The 18,058-nt window shown below is 35.8% G+C and overlaps 1 protein-coding gene across 4 annotated transcripts in view; it reads left to right on the top strand.

Moving 5' to 3' along the window:
- The window catches only part of PHTF2 (putative homeodomain transcription factor 2), a 170,225-nt gene that overhangs the window by 102,926 nt on the left and 49,241 nt on the right, over positions 1-18,058 (top strand). For 2 of the 4 annotated variants that reach the window (XM_058297947.2, XM_058297949.2), the window contains exons 6-7: positions 3,667-3,832; positions 4,800-4,964. In XM_058297947.2, the coding sequence (XP_058153930.1) occupies positions 3,667-3,832; positions 4,800-4,964 (331 nt within the window). The remainder of the gene's footprint in view (positions 1-3,666; positions 3,833-4,799; positions 4,965-18,058) is intronic. The other 2 variants (XM_058297950.2, XM_058297948.2) reach the window with 1 other exon arrangement.

Raw genomic sequence — 18,058 nt, 5'->3', positions numbered from 1 at the left:
GCCAGGATAAATGAGGTCTTCATGTGCTCTACACTTGTAAGCTTTTTTGCCTATTTGCCTTTGGACATGCAATACTGTTTTCCCTCTTATTTACCTGGTCAATTGCTACTTGGTCTTTAAGGCTTAGATTGGGCATCAGACAGCACCTTCTTTGAGAATCCTTTCATAATCCCCCAATTTAGTTATATGTATTTCCAATATGTTTTATATTGTAGCACTTATCACAGAGTATTTTGTTCCTTTATTTGTCCCGCTTTTCCTCTAAACCAGGAATTCTTAACTTTTTTTGTTCCGCAGACTCCAGTCAGGTAAAAACCACGGACCCCTTACTAAGTCTACACTATACTGTGTATTATTTAATAAATATATCACACCCACACTAAAACGTCCCCACAAGAATAATGCTTTTTTGAATTTCAATTCAAGCTCACAGACCCCTTGTAAGAAACCCCTGAGTTTAAACTAAAGTGGGACAGGGATCAGAGACTGTGTCTTAATTGTCTTTTTTTACCCAATGTCTAACACCTGCCACTAAATCTTAAGATTTTCAGGCCTAAAAATTTAACTTTAGATATTTTATATCCCTGAGGCCCCTAGAGTTCTGCTTAGCAAGTATGTAACAACTTGCCAGGAATCACAGTGCTCAGTAAATAACATCCTAATGTGTTTGGGCTATGTCAGTAATCTCTAGCAGAAAAATCTCTAGCACCATTCTCTAGTTCAGAAGTTCTTAACCAGAGGTCCATGGATCCCCAGTGGGTCCATGGAAAGATTTCAGGACCAATGGGTCTGTGAGCTTGAATTGAAAATTAAAAAAAAAAAAAAATTCTTGTCAGGACATGTTAATGTGATTAAGATATATTTATTAAATAATATACAGTATAGTGTGGACTTACTAAGTGGTCCATGGTTTTCACCTGACTGGCAACAGGATCCGTGGAACAAAAAATGTTGAGAACCCCTGCTTTAGTTCATAGTACTTCAATAAATGATCAGAAAGTATAACTTACCATTATATAAGGCAAGTGAATGTTTTCTCCTTCACTTTGTATCTTCTGCACCTTCACTTGAGTGGGGAAGGAAAAAGAGGCTGATACCAGAACCATGGAAGAGAAGCCACTGCCTTAAGGGCTGAGACCATGAAAGGGACATGGCCACTATAAAGCCAACCAGGAGAAGGGAGGAAAGAGACAGAGGAAGAAAATGGATTTCCCTTCTCCTTTTTCTAAGGCCTCCTGCTGGCAGAATTCCACAGAATTTAGTAACTTCTTTATTCAAACTATGGAAAATATAGTTTGCAGGCTCCAGCCCTGGCAATATAGAGAAAGATGGTCATAAGACTAAGAGAGAACAGTTAAATAACTAGCACATTGGTTGTATAAAATCTGAATTTTTAAAAGATTCTTTACGATTTTACATAGTTCTCCTTTGTGCTTGAAACCTTGAATCTCTTATATAGCCTTAGCCTACCCCCTCCCCATCCCTCTTTAAAAGATAGTCAAATTAATGTTAGCCAATAAAAGCTATAATTTACCAATTTACTATATGCTAGGAACTGCTTAAAGCATTTTACCTCATTTAAAACCCATAATACCTAGATAATGTTTTATTGTACAGAAGAATAAATCAAGGCTCAAAGATAGGAAACTTAATAAAGATCAGAGGGAAGCGGACTTTGCTCAATGGATAGAGCGTCTGCCTACTACATGGGAGGCCCATGGTTCAAACCCAGGGCCTCCTTGACCCATTTGGAGCTTGCCGTGCCACGCAGGGGTATCCCCCGCATAGGGGAGCCCCACGCACAAGGAGTGCACCCCATAAGGAGAGCCGCCCAGTGCGAAAGAAAGTTCAGCCTGCCCGGGAGTGGCAGCTGCACACATGGAGAACTGACACAGCAAGATGATGCAACAAAGAGAGACACAGATTCCCAGTGCTGCTGACAAGAATAGAAGCAGACACAGAAGAACACACAACAAATGGACACAGAGAACAGACAACTGGGGTGGGTGGAAGGGGAGAGAAATAAATAAAAATGAATCTTAAAAAAAAATAAAGATCACAGGGTTTATATTAAAAACGACAACAAAAAACCTATACTTTTCAAAACTCTGGAGTCTGTTAAGAGAGAATTAGAGAATTTGATTTAAATTCTAGAGTAATTCACAAAGATGACTGCTTTTTGTTTTTTGTTTTATTGATGTCCTCTTTTTTTTTTTTTTTAATTACTCAGGAGGTTTGTTTTTATCATGCTCTTAAAATCTATTTGGTGATTAAGTGGTATTTTAAGCTTAAATCTTGGTGCACTAGCCAGGACTTTTTCAATTGCAGGTGGCTGAAACCAAATAAAAACTGACTTTTACATAAAGGGTTTTTTGTTGTTGTTGTTTTACTGTTTATCATAAAAAATTTTAAAACTACAGGAAACTGGATAGAATAGCACTGTAAACAGGGTGACCATATGTCCCAGTTTGCCTGGGACTGTCCAAGTTATTTATGTTGTGCTGTTACTTTTATTAATAACTCCTCTTTTACTCTCAAAAAGTGTCCTCATTTAAATGATAAATTATGTGGTCATCCTAAGCACCTATATATTTCTTTGATTTAGGAGTTAATAATACTTTGGCATATTTACTTAATCTACTTTATTGAAGTAAATTATATACAGCAAGATATTAATATTAAACCCCTAAATATACTAGCATGCAGCTCTTCAAAATATGCACATTACAATTATCATACTTAATGAAAATCCCCTAGTATTCAAATTCTTCAGTTGTTCCAAAACAGAATTAGGTAGTACTAGGCCTTGGAGTCAGTCGTGACTGGAACTAGAGGTTCAGATGATGTCGTCACTTTTTATGCTATTCACTCAGCTTTCCTTATGCTGATTACATATTTACGTAGTTTTTTTCTATATGGTAGCTGACGTGGCTGGCCCCTGGCAATTTCAGTTTCTATAGTCTTTAGCTGTGATCTAGGAGAAAGGCCTTCTCTAAGCATCTATATTACTTAATCCCTATAGTACCCTCTGATTGATCCTACTTAGGTTACATGCCCATGCTTTTATTAACTATTCTGTCCACAGTTATTAAGACCATGACAAGCCTAGATTACATGTTCATCGCTAAGATGAGAGTGATAAGACAGATAAGGGAGGCAGCTTCCAGAAGGTAAAGAGAGTTTATGTCCAGAATGAGCAGACAAAAACAAGATTTTCCCTTTATGTGGTAATTGTAAACACTGATGTGTGCTATGTGTTTTCCCTGGAAATTATACCAAATAAATTTATGTTACTTTGAGTAGCTAGACTTCTGTTATAACCTTTGTACTCCTTGTAGCCTTATACACTTACCATAGGGCCTCCTTATTTGTAAAACAAATAAGTGTTTTTGAGGTTAGTGTTGTTCTTTTGATTGTTTGTGATCTTATCATGAATACTCTTAAATTTATATGCATCTAATTGTGGTTACAGTGTTGAGGTGTGTACTTTAGTAATTATGTTGGTATTATCAATAGTCTGAAAGATTTTGTCTGGGATAATATTTTAAACTTATTTAAACTTAGAAAATTATAGTGTGGCAGGATGCAATGTAAGAATTTTTTTTTTAAGTTTTGAAGAAATAACTCCTATCTATAATTAAACCTATTTTCTTTCCCTTTTTGTAGTTGCCGCAATTGTATTATTCTGTTCCACTTCTAGCCCACATAGCATACCTCTGACAGAAGTAATTGGGCCAGTATGGCTTATGCTGCTCCTTGGAACTGTGCATTGTCAAATTGTTTCTACAAGAACACCCAAACCTCCTCTAAGTACAGGGGGGAAAAGAAGAAGGTACTGTCTGCTAAGAATTATCTTTTGGTAGAATTCTGTACTTGGAATCCAAAATTGTTCTTAACTATTCTTACCTTTATAGAATAAAATGTTATCTTGTAAAGTTGTACTTTCAAAGTAAAGCAACAAGCTTCAGAATCAGGTGCTAAATGATTTTGTTTCTATTTCCTGCAAGGTCATTTTGAGACCACATGCCTATTTTGTTTAGATTTTTTTTGGTCTTGTATTGTTTTGTTCTTTCCTTGAAGCCTATTTCTAGTCATCTAATAACTGTGTGGAGAATATATGTTGGTTGGAGGTGCCACTAATTCCCACTACTTATGAAATCTTGGGTGTCTAAGACACTAACAAAAACAAGAGTCAAGAAGAAATTTCAACTAAGCCCTATTTATTAAATGCTCTTTGAAGTTGTTTAATATTACCCTTTGATTAAGAAAACACAGTAAGTTTCACTGGCCACTCAGCACAATGTAGTTCCATTTCAAGATCTTATAGAGCAATTTCTCTTTTGAATATTTTTGCCAATGGATTACATCATTTGCAGTTTCTGAGTGTTGAGATTTTGGTATTTAAACCCATCTTAAAATGTTTAAAAGATAGTACCTACCTTAGGTAAATAGCATTGCTGATTTGTTAGATTATAATTCTAATCTAAATTATCTTCTTTCTTCATCTGCAGATAAGTGATTCTCAAATAGGGAAGAAATGCTTTTGTAAATAGCTGTTCAATGGGATCCTTACAACCTAATGTCCACCAACCTATCAGAATGAGCAAGGAAAAAATACCTTAACATTTGTAGAAATTGGTCTTGAATATGCAACATGATATTTGTATTGCATTTTATCTTGTAAACCTGAATTGTATTATGTATTAAATTTCCTGTGTTTACCAAAATTTTGAATTTACAAAGAAAGTAGTTATTACAATTTTAAAGTTACCTTCCACTCTTAATCTCTTCTGATGAAGGAAATTAAGAAAAGCAGCCCATTTGGAAGTACATAGAGAAGGAGATGGTTCTAGTACCACAGATAACACACAAGAGGGAGCAGTTCAGAGCCATGGTACAAGCACTTCTTACAGCGTTGGTGCTGTCTTCAGAGATCTCTGGCATGCTGCTTTCTTTTTATCAGGGTTTGTATTTATTCAAAGCTTTGTATGGTATAGAGATGCACTATCCCTTTTCTGGCATTTCATTCTCAGGTAATGAATATTCATAACTTTAAACATGTCAGCCCCATTATGGATTTTGTTTTGATAAATTATAACACAATAGATAGTGGAAAAATAGAGTCCATAAAGTTTACTATGTATAAATATATCTGTATGAGAATGAATATATACCATCAAAGTATATTTAATTAGGATTTTATTTTTGTTTCTTTCATGATTTTTCAAGTACTATTTTTCTTCTATTATTTATTTATTTTTACAATGATAGACTTTTTTTTTTAAAGATTTATTTTTTATTCCCCCCCCCCCAGTTTTCTGCTCTTCTGTGTCCATTCGGTGCATCTTCTTCTGTGACCACTTGTATCCTTATCAGCGGCACCAGGAATTTGTGTTTCTTTTTGTTGCCTCATCCTGTGTCAGCTCTCCATGTGTGCGGCGCCATTCTTAGTCAGGCTGCTCTTTCTTTTGTGCTGGGTGGCTCTCTTTACGGGGTGCACTCCTTGCGAGTGTGGCTTCCCTACCCGAGGGACACTTCTGCGTGGCATGGCATTCCTTGCGCGCATCAGCAGCACTGTGCATGGGCCAGCTCCACACGGGTCAAGGAGGCCTGGGGTTTGAACCCGGGACCTCCTATGTGGTAGGCAGACACCTTATCCATTTGAGCCAAGTCTGCTTCCCATTCTATTTCTTTTTTATCAACATTATAGATCAAAACTGACTTTTTTAATATGTAAAGTGAATTGAATGAATTTTTTTCTTCAAAGTCCCTGCCTCAGTTATCTGAAATCATTTGAAATAAAACATATAGGCATCGTTATTTAAAAGAATAAAGTGTATACTATAGTATAAAATTCTTATTTTGTAGATAGGGGTTTTTATATAGTTTGTATCATCAAGGAAGATTTGGCAAATAGGTAAATATAATTAAAGCAACGTTCAAAAATAAATTTGACTCAATTGGTATTATTTTAAATACTTTATTCAAAAAATTTAAGGAATATATTGTTCATTTATATATATATGTAATAGATTTTTAAAAGTTAAAAGCTATTACCAACATACTGAACAGGACTGCTGAAAGTTGCTAAATTAAATCAAGAAAAGGGATGCTGCAAATAATTGTTTCATGTCACTTTTCTTAACTCCTATACTAATATTGTTTCATTAATTTGTGATTGTGCTCTTATGATAAAGTTTATCATGTCTTATATAATTATTCAATTATTTCTTGGGTATAATTCATTGATTCTAATTTTTAGTTTGCAGTAACTTGACAGTGGTTATATAGGTTCTCAAACTATTCCAACCATGTATTCTTCCTCAAAAGAACATATGTTTTGTTTTGCTTTGCTTTTAACTTGGATTGGATTCTGTCTTATCTTCTCTCTTCATTAGGATTTTTTATAGCTCTCCTTTCAAACAGTAGTCTATAACAATTTAATCACTGCAAAGTCAGGGTCTTAAACATTTCTTAAGACTTTGAGATAAGCAGCTATAAATAGTATAGTGGACATGTTTTGCTTTCTGGGAATCATTTAGGTGTTTTGGTTGTTCAAAATTGATAGTGTCATGTTGTATTCATAATCCCTCTAAACCAGTACGTACTATGAAGCCTTGGAAGTCTTCCATTTTTCCTAGTCTAACGAGGTCCAGACAATGAACATGACCATGACTGCCAGTCATTGATATTATAGTGCTAACTCCCTCTGGTTTCCCCCCTTTCATCATGAAAAATGTACATCTAAATGTTTTTAAATATGCACAATTTCAACTGTCTAAATTTAGGGGCTGCTTTAAGAGCATATGAGTGAGATTGTTTTAAATTTAAGTACAAAAATCCTTTAAATTAATGTTAATTTTAGACTTTCTAAGCTGAGTTCTGAAATACTAATGATGATGTGTTCTTCCAGGGTTTGATATGTCAAGGAAGTGCTGAAACTGACATATCAACTATGACTTGTTTCCAAATAATTCCCGGTGAGGATAAATTGAAAATCTGTATATTTCCATTAAGGAATATCAATTAACATTTCCAGCGGGAAAATAAATGCATAAACACAAATCCTAAGCTTTGCATTTGGTATCTTAATGTTCTTCCATATGTTAGGATGAAAAACACTTTTAAAAAATTCTGTGTGTTTAAGTTGGAATGATTCTGTTTACCACCTCTAAGTACATTTCACTGTCAAGATAATACTTTTTTAAAAATACAAGGCATAGTATTTATCATTTGAAAAGAATTAATAATTATTGCAAAGAACTTTATGAACCAAGAAAATGAAGCCAAAGAGTGTTAGAAATTTAAAAAAGATAGAGGAATCCATTACATTTCCTAAAAATGTAGTACTTTAATTTCAATGAATTATTTGTCTTAAATTAGCATAATTAGAGTTTTTACTGAAAAGATTGAATAGAGAGAATTACATTTTAATTATATATCTTTTTGGCATTAATACCTATTTCAGAATTCATATAGACCCTATCTAAGTTTTCTTTCATGTTCTTTATTCATTTGAATATCATAATTTCATTGAAAAACATATCAAACAGAAATTATTCTCCTTTTTTTTCATTAGAGAAAATAGTTTATATAAATCAATTTGTTGAATTTGAGGCAGATAACCAGAATAAAATCAGATGTTAGGTTAACTTATATGCCTAACTGATCTCCCTTTAAGATTTCTGTCCCATTTGGCCTCAGTATTTGCTTTTTCTATGCTGAAGTGCAAGTTAAAGATTAAATAAATTGAAATTTTCACAGAATAGAGTACACTGTATAATATAAGTTAAAGTGGTATGTAGCCTCACCAGAAATGTTTGGTACAAGGATTAAAATTTGACTTTTGCTAACTATAGTTCATTAATTTAAATAGTTCGATCATTCAAGCTATAAACTAGGTGGAGCTCTGTTACCTTCCACAGACAAAGATGTAGAGGATTTAAATGTCAATATGTTCCAGATTTTTAAGCATATCGTATATGCTATGGCTAGATAACACATTAAATTTGCTAGAGTCACTGCAAAGGGGCCCAGAGGTCTTCTTTGAAAGGTTATGCTAATATATGAGTAAGTTGTACACATAGCGCTAGATAACACTGATGCTCAATTGTAGGTTCCTGTGTCATTTATTTAAATTTGGGATTTTATACATTCTGCCCTTCTACCTCCTCTCTTTCTCTTCACCCTCTCTCAACTCCCCAGTTTGATTCCTAACCTTGTGGAAGTGAAATCAAGTCTAGAAATTCCATCCCATGTTCTAGAATAAGAGCTGTCTGCTCCTGCTAACTTTCCCACCAGCAACTCGTTAATGTCCTTTAATCCTGAAAGTATGATTTTCAGTCATAGATCTATTTATAAACTTCTGAATAGTTTTGAGAGTACCAGCAAATACATCCAATGTTTATTTTTTCTATAATAGTATAGAATACCATGAGTGTTCTTAATTACCTGACTATGTTTTTAGCATAGAAATACAGAAGTTTTCATGTTTGATACAATAGGTTTGACATTTTTTGAGCTAGCAAATCCATTAAAAACTGTGTGAATTTTTGATTAAAGTTTTCAATTTGAAAAACATCCAATTTTATGATTTATTTATGGTGTAGATTGTACATTTATTTGCATGTTTCAGAAAAAAACAAAATCATTCTTTTTCTCACAGAGAAACTGATCAGTAATTATAGTGTGTCATCTTTCTAGAGGTTATTTCCTCTTAAGAGTAGATTTGACATAAAACTACTTCTACTTGAATATCAAACATAATATTTAAAGAAAAAAACTTGGCACTGGCTATACCTTCCAAACATTAAATCGGTAGTCTAGTTATAAAAGAGAAAACCTTGGGAATGGTGATGAAGTTACATATTATCTCTATAAATGTTTTCTCTTCAGAATCCAACACAGTAGATACTGTTCATCATGGAATCAGTAAACCTAGAATTGACTTTTATGTCTCCTGTTTGCAAGATATTGTTAACCTCACTATCCACATACCTGACACTCATGGTGTTTGGGTTGATCTAAGGAAATACTTTTAACTCTGTTTTTATTAAGTAAATACAGGTTTGAGTGTACTATCACAAGGTAGTTTTTTGGTATATTTTACTGAAAAGTACCATTTCTTTCTATACTCTAATGCTTTAATCCCTAATAACAACTTTTTCCTATCTTGCTTTCCATTTTTGGTGGGAATGGTCATTTAGATATGTGTCTGTTTTAAAATCAAAATCCTAGTTATCTTGCCTCAATTTATTTTTTAATATTTTTAATTGAATTATTCATACATGAACACATATGAACAATGAGTATATAGCGAAAGTTATGAACTTACAAAATGAACATGCTTAACATACAGGGGTCCCATATATCACCCCTCCACCAACACCATGCATTGTTGTGAAAAATTTGTTACCAACTATGCAAGAGCATTATCAAAATATTACTGCTATTGTCCCTATCCTACATTTGGTGTATTTTCCCTCAATCCACCCTGTTATTTTTTAAAATATATTTTTATTATGGAGGTTGTGAACTTACATAACAGTTATGCACATGTGTAGAATTCCCATACAATACCCCTTCACCAACACACCACACCACACTGTGGTGGAATATTTGTTACTGATTATGAGATAATAGCATCAGACTACTACTACCAACCATGGTCCATAGCATATATCTGACAAGCTTTTTCCAGATCCTCCTCCCCATTAGCGACACAGTACATCTTTGGCATTGATGTAAGAATATTACAGTATTTCTGTTAACCACAGTCCATAGGTCACATCAGTTTTATTTTTCCCATGCTTCTCCACATTCCTACCACCCTGCAATAGGGACGTACATCTGCTCTAGCTCACAGAAGGACACTCTTGCATCTGTACCATCAACCATGATTCTCATTTACTCTGGGTTCACTGTGTTTTTTAGTCCCTAGATTATTCTCTAGCTTTCTTTCAATTGACATTTACATCTGAGACTACACTTTTCAGCCACAACCTTGTTTATACACCAGCTGATACTCACTATAATGTGCTGCCGTCAACTCCACCCACCTCCACACCTTTACAGTCAAGTTAATTAAACCTTCTGCATAAGTTTTATGCATAAGTTATTCATAAAACTGACACTAAGCATCAGTAGTCCTCAGCTCTCCTGTTATCTCCCAGTAACCTATACTCCAGGTTCCAACTTGATATCTATACTCCTTGCATCCAGTCTGTATTAATGAGACCATGTAACATGTCCATTTGTGTCTGGCCCACCTCACTTAGCATAGTATCTTCAAGATTCATCTATCAGTTTATTTTTGTACCTATTTTAAAGTTAAGTAGAAAGAGCATCCCTTTAAAATAATGTACTCTAAATAGAATTTTTCAATATTTATTTTTAAAAGTAAATCTCTCATTTCCACTGCCTTTCCCTAATATTTTTATTCCTAAAACAAGGGAATGGGAGAAATTACTTAAACATTTGAGTTTTGGTAACCTATGTTCCTTTTGGGAAGTTAATATTATTCTTTGCAGTTCTTACTCTGGTTTGTTAATGGCAACATCATTCACGCAGCAATCAGTAGTAATACTAAACTTTGCTGGGAACAACCACAGTTTTTGACAGCAAGAATTAGAATTTAGCTCTCCTACCATTTCTCTCTTCTTTTAGCGTTTTCCGTATGCTCAAAATGCAAAGAATGCCCTAATCAGGTTATAAATATATTTATTATTTTGGAGATTTCACCCCCCACACATTCATACCTCCCTATTATTAACACCTTGCATTAGTGAGAACATGTGTTACAATTGCTGGACACACATTTTTTAATAATTGTTCTATTAAGTAATAGTCCATGGTTTAACTCAGGGTTCACTGTATTGTGCAATTTCATAGAATTTTTTAAAAACTTTTATTCTTGTAATACTTATAAAACCTAAAATTTCTCCTTTTAATCACATTCAAAGATATAATTCATTGGAGTTGATTACATTCACAATGTTATGCTACCATCACCACCATCCATTACCAAAGGTTTTCCGTCATCCCCCTTATCACCCTATTCCCTAGCCCTAATCCAGCCCCTAGTAACCTATATTCTGGATTCTGACTCTATGAGTTTACTTATTCTAATTATTTCATATCCGTGAGATTGTACAGTAGTTGTCCTTTTGTGTCTGACTTAAATATTTCACTCTACCTGAAATCTTCAAGGTTCATCCATGTTGCATGCTTCAGAATTTCATTCCTTTTTAGGGCTGAATAACATTCCATTGTGTGTATATACCACATCTTTTCTATCCATTAATAGTTTGATAGACAATTGCATTGCTACCATCTTTTGGCAATTGTAGATAATGTTGCTATGAATATTGGTGTACGAATATCTGATGAGTCCCTGCTTTCAGTTGTTTTGGGTATATACCTAGAAGTGGGATTTCCAGGTCATATGATAATTCTCTACTTAACTTTCTGAGAAACTGCCAAACAGTCTTCCACAGCAGCTGTTCTATTTTACATTCTCTCCAGCAATGAATCGGTGTATTCTTCATGCCTTTTCCAAGATTTGTAATATTCTGTGTTTTTTTAAAATAGTAGCTATTCTGATAGGTGTGAAATGGTATCTCATTGTGGTTTTGACTTATATTTCCCCAATGGCTAATGAGGCTTAACATCTTTTCATCTGCTTTTGGCATTTCTATATCTTCTTTGGAGAAATGTCTATTCAAGTCTTTTGTCCATTTTTTAATAGAGTTGTTTGTCCTTTTTTTGTTGAGTTGTAGGTTTTTTACATATATTCTGGATATAAAACCCTTATTAGATATGTGGTTTTCAAATATTTTCTCCTATATGTTTGTGTTTTACTTTCATGATAAAGTTCGACGCACAATGTCTTTCATTTTCATGAGTTCCCTACTTACCTGTTTTTCCTTTTTTGCTTGCACTTTGGTTATAAAACTTTAAGAAACTATTTCCTAACACAAGGTCCTGAAGATGCTTCCCTATGTTTTCTTTTAGGTATTTTATATTTCTGGCTCTTCTATTTAGGACTTTGATCCATTTTGACTTGATTTCTATGTAAGATGTGAGATAGGGACCCTAATTTTTTTGTTTTGCTAGTGGAGATCCAGTTTTCCCAGCCCCATTTTTTAAGGAGACTGTTCTTCTCTAACTGAGTGTTCTTTACCACTTATCAAAAATCAGTTGGTCATAAATGTGAGGGGTGGTTTCTGAATTCTCAATTTGATTCCTTGTGTGTCCTTGTGTCAGTACTGTGCTGTTTTGATTATTGTGCCTTTGTAATAAATTTTAAGATTGGGAAGTGAGAGTCCTCCAACTTCATTCTTCTTTTTGAAGATGGCTTTGGCTATTTCAAACCCCTTACCCTTCCATATAAATTTGATGATTTTTTTTTTCCATTTCTGCAAAGAAAATGTTGGCATTTTGCTTGAGATTACATTGAATCTGTAAGTCGCTTTGGGTACAATTGACATCATAACAACATTTAGTTTTCCAATCCATGAACATGTAATGTCCTTCCATTCATTTTTTGTTTTCTTTGACTTCTTTTAGAAGTGTTTTGCAGTTTTCTGTGTACAAGTGCTTTACATCCTTGGTTAGATTTATTCCTAGCTATTTGATTCATTTAGTTGCTGATATGAATGAGATTTTTTTCTTGATTTCTTCTTCCAGTTGTTCCTCGCTAGTGTATAAAAACACTACTAAGTTTTGGCTATTGATCTTGTACCCCGCCACTGTGCTGAGTTCATTAATTAGCACTAGGTGCTTTCTTGTGGGTTTTTCAGTGTTTTCTGTATATAAGATTAGATCATCTGCAAATAGGGGAAGTTTCACTTCTTCCTTTCCAAGTTGGATGCCTTTTATTTTCTTGCCTTATTGCTCTGGCTAGAAATTCCAGTACATTGTTGAATAATAGTGGTGACAGTGGGCATCCTTGTCTTCTTCCTGATCTTGGAGGGAATGCTTTCAATGTTTTACCATTAAGTTGGATATTAGGTTGTGGGTTTTTCATATATGCCCTAAGTTGAGGAAGTTTCCTTCTATTCATAGTTTTCTAAGTGTTTTTATCAAGAAGGGATGCTGGATTTTGTCAGATGCCTTTTCTGCATCAATTTACATGATCATATTTTTTTCCCTTTATTCTGTTAATGTGGTATATAACATTGATTGATTTTCTTACGCTGAACTACCCTTGTATTCCTGGTATAAACGATACTTGATCATGGTGGATAATTCTTTAATGTGATGTTGGATTTGCTTTTCTAGTATTCTTTGGAGGATTTTTGCATCTATATTCATAAAATTTTTTTTTTCTTATGGTATCTTTATCTGTCTTTGGTATGAGGGTGATGGCCTCATAGCATGAATTATGGAGTGTTCCCTCCTCTTCAATTTTATGGAAGAGTTTGAGTAGTATTTGGTGTTAATTATTCTTGGAATGTTGTTAAAATTCCCCTGTAAAGTCCTATGGTCCTGGGCTATTCTGTGTTAGGAGGTTTTTTGACTTCTGATCTCTTTATTTTATTGGTCTCTAGCAGTTTGATACTATTTTTGAATTCCAAAAAGAGATATTGATTATGTTTGTAAACTGGTCTGTTCCTCTGGGCATGATAACCCTTTGATTTTATTAAATTCAGAGGTTTTATTTTTACTTTATTAAATCAAGATTAGGGCTTTGAGTCTACCACATCATTAGAGTGTGCAGGGTTGAGTCCCTGCCCCCTTGATGGGCTCTATAAACGGATGTTCAATCAAGGAGACAGAAACAGAAGTAGATACACAGGGAAGAAGAAGACAGAGGAAGAGAGACAGCTCCATAGACATAGCAGAGGCCTTGGGAAGAAGGATGGGTCTGATAATTGCAGCTGAAGAGAACAACATAGCTGTTGTTCAGCTAAAGCTGAGATTGAAAGAAGCTGGGACCATGGAGCCCGCCATCTTGCTTCAACACATGGCAAATGATTTTGGGTGAAAAAAGTACCTTTTATGGTACCTTGAGTTGGACTCTTTAGGACCTTGTGACTGTAAGCTTCTACCCCAAATAAAAACCTTTTATAAAAGTCAACAGGTTTCTGGTCCTTTGCATTAGTATCCCTTTTGGCTGACTAATACAGTCTGATTCTTCTATAGTCAGTATAGGTAGTTTGTGTGTTTCTAGGCATTTTTCAGTTTCATCTAGGTTATCTAGTTGTGGATATACAGTTGTTCATAATATCTTATAATCCTTTTTATATCATTGGGGTTGGTAGTAATATCCCCCTTTTCATGTCTGATTTTCCTTATTTGTTTCCTCTCTTTTATTCATCAGTCTAGCTCAAGTTTTATCAATTTTATTGATCTTTCAGAGAACCAACTTTTGCTTTAGTTGGTTCTCTTTATTGTTTTCTAATTCTCTATTTCATGTTTCTCTTTCTCATCTTTATTTCCTTCCTTCTGTTTCCTTTAGTTATAGATTGCTCTTTTTTTCCTCTAGTTCTTCTAGTTTTAAAGTTAGGTCTAGTATCTATTACCCTTTCAACCTTCAGAGCTCTCTTTAGCATCTCCTTCAGGGCCAGTCTAGTGGTGATGAACTCCTTCAGGTTTTGTTTATCTGGGAATGTCTTAATATCTCCCTTATTTTTGAAAGACAGGTTTGCCAGATAATACAATTCTTCGTTGGTAATTTATTCTAGCACTTTAAAAATGTTATCCTACTGTCTTCTTGCATCCATAGATTCTGATGAGAAATCAACACTTAATCTTATTAAGGCTCCCTTGTATCTGACATGTTGATTACCTCTGCAGCTTTCAGAACTCTCTGTTTTTGGCATTAACAGTTTGATTATAATGTCATGATTTGCATGATTTCAGTTGTCTTATCTCCATGTTCATTGATTCTTTCTTCAGCCATCTCCAATTTGCTGTTGAACCCCTCTAGGGAATATTTACTTTTTGTCTCTGTGGTTTTCAGCTCTGTTTGGTTCCTTTTCATAATTTTCATTTCCCTATTGCTATTCTCTTTGTGTTCATCTATTGTTTTCCAGATTTCCTTTAGTTATTTGTTTGTGTTTTTCATAATCTCTTTGAGCATATTTAGGACCATTTGTTTAAAGTCTTTCTCTGGTATATCCAAGGTCTGGTTCCTCCTCACTGATGGTTTTTAATGCTTTAATTTTCTCCTTTGCCTTGGCCACCACTTCCTGTTTCTTTGTATGTTTTGTAATCTTCTGCTAAAGCCTGGACATTTTGCTATTTTAAGGTATTATTGTTGGAATTTCTACTCTCAGGCTCCTTAAGCTTGTATCTAGCTAGTATTATGCCAGGATAATACTAGCAAACAAAAAAAGAAAAAAAGAAACCACCTTCCCAGGCTTTACCAGTTGCTCTCATTCAAGTTTGTGTTAGCTTGCCAAAGGCTGCCAATGCAAAATTACCAGAAATGAGCTTTTATAAAGGGGATTTACTTGGGGTAAAAACTTACAGTTCCAAAGTTGTGAAAATGTCCAAATCAAGGCATCATCAGAGATGCTTTCTCACCAGGCTCATCTACTGGCAGATCCTGTGGTCCTACCACATGGCAAGGCAAGTTGGCAGCAGTTCTCTGCTGATGTCCCTGCCTTCCCTCCAGGCTCACTGTCTCCACGGAGCTCAGCTGTGGGTGACAACAGCCTCAACTGCTCCACTTTCTCCCCAAGTTCAGCTATGGGTTATCAGCCATATAGCTTATGTCTTGAGCTGCTCCATGGGCCCAGCCTTTGCAGGTTTCTTTCTGTGTCTCTGTGCTTTGCTGATTCCAGACTCCAGGACCTCTCTCTGCCTCTTGGGGCTTCTCTAGACATTCCTCTCTCACACTTGGCAGGGTCAGAATGGTAGCTCTCTTTCTTTGTATCTCTTCATATGTTCTCAGCTTATATAACACCCAGCAAGAGGGCAGAGACCTAACCTGTGTCACACCTCACTTGTCCAATCAAAAGCAATCTAATCAAATGATCTAATCAAGGTCCCTTAACAGAATCTGATGCAATCAAAGGGTCTATACCCACAGGAATGGATTAGTTCAAAAACATAGTCTTTTCTGGGATTCACCAAATTCAAACAGTCACAAGGTCTTATCCATATAATCAGTTTAGAAAATAGTTCCAGGCCGAAGTGGGACCTCCTTGATCGTTTCTGCACTTGGTTCTTATCTTGGACATACCTGTATGGCCCTAGGAATTCCCTGTTCCACAGTTGTGAATGTCCCTTTTTCCCTAGGAAACCATTTCCGTATGGTTCTGGACACTGCACTGTATATCCTACAACCAGCAATCCCTTGCTGCAGGCAGCATGATTTAACTGCTCTCTCAGTGTTCTGTAGGAGAGTTCCATGAGTCACCTTCTACATGCAGAGCCAGTTTGGGACAGCGAGTCCCTTATGGCACCATCAGACAGATTTAGCCAGACATACATGTCCCCAGTATATTCACTAGGTTTATTTTGCTCCCTCCTGAACAGGGACCAGAGATCCATACTGGCACCTTGGGCTCATTCTGTGCTGAGCCAGTGAGGGTTGGCAGTCACTTAGAACTCTTTCTATTTTCAGAAAGACCTTTAGTAGGTGGCTTCTGAGGTCCTGCCTATTTCTAAAAGACAGACTCCAATAGAACTGATTAACTGTAATGTTACAGATAAAGTTTTCTTTATTTTTTTAAAATCCACATCTAGAATACAAGTTTAGTAAGGTTTACTCTGACACATGTTTTGTCACAGGGCTGCTGATGCAAAATACCAGAAATGGGTTGGCTTTTAGGGAACTTTATCTGGTGTAAGAGCTTACAGTTCCAAAGTCGTGAAATGTCTGAATCAAGGCATCATCAGAGATGCTTCCTCACCAAAGATAATTGCTGGTGATCCTGGCATATTGTCACATGGTGAAGCAGGATGGCTGCTGATCTCTGCCAAGGTGTCTGCCTGCCCCTCCAGAATTTACCGTCTCCTGCAGCTCAGCTGTGGGCATCCAGGCATAGGACTTGTCTCTTACCTGGCCTTCTCTCTCAGACTCAGCTGCTCTGCTTTCTTCCCGAGTTCAGCTATGAGCCCTAAGACATATAGCAAGGCTTCTCCTCTCTTGATCTGCTCTGTGGGCCCAGGTTCTTGGGGTTTTGTTCTTAAGCAGTCCTCCAGTCCTCTCTCACATGACAGTATCAAAAATGACAGCGTTCCCTTTTCCTCTGTTACTGTGTTCATATCAGACCCAGCAAGGGAGCAGAGACTCAACCTGAGTCACACCTCACTGACGTAGTCCAATCAAAAGCCTTAATGAGATCTTATTGAATAATCAAAGGCCTTCAGCTGAATTTAATGCAATTAAAAGGTGTCACACCCAGAGGAATAGATGACTTTAAAAAAAAACATTCTTTTGGGGATTCATAAAACAACTTCAAACTGCCACAACATGTTGCTTTTTTTTAATTGACATAAAGGCAGTGTACTAGTTCATTTTTCTTTTTAAGCTAAACTGATACTCTGAGGAAAATTGAAGGGAATTTATTTAAATATGACTAAACATTGCTTTTTAATGTTTTATGATAGATTTAATCTGCATTGAGCACATTTTAATTTTGTGTGGTACTTAAATTCTACTAATTATTTCTTTTGAATAGCCATTCTTTTTTTATTTTATAGATTTATTTTTGTTTATTTCTCTCCCCTTCCCCGTTGTCTGCTTTCTGTGTGTTCTTCTGCATCCCTTGCATTATCTGGAGGCACTGAGAAACTGCGTCTCTTTTTTGTTGCATCATCTTGCTGCGTCACCTCTCCGTGTGTGCGGCACCACTCCTGGGCAGGCTGTGCTTTTGTCATGTGGGGCGGCTCTCCTTGTGGGGTGCACTTCTTGCGCATGGGGTGCCCCTACATGGGGGAACCCCTGCATGGCACAGCACTCCTTGCGCACGGCAGCACTGCATGTGGGCCAGCTTGCCACATGGGTCAGGAGGACCTGGGTATCAAACCCTGGACCCTCCATATGGTAGGCAGATGCTCTATTAGTTAAGCCACATCCAATTCCCTGAATAGCCATTCTTTT

The sequence above is a fragment of the Dasypus novemcinctus genome, chromosome 5 (assembly GCF_030445035.2).
Source record: "Dasypus novemcinctus isolate mDasNov1 chromosome 5, mDasNov1.1.hap2, whole genome shotgun sequence".
In the NCBI taxonomy this organism is placed as follows: Eukaryota; Metazoa; Chordata; class Mammalia; order Cingulata; family Dasypodidae; genus Dasypus; species Dasypus novemcinctus.
The sequence above is the reverse complement of the archived record's forward strand: the minus strand, read 5'-3'. Positions and strand labels throughout refer to the sequence as shown.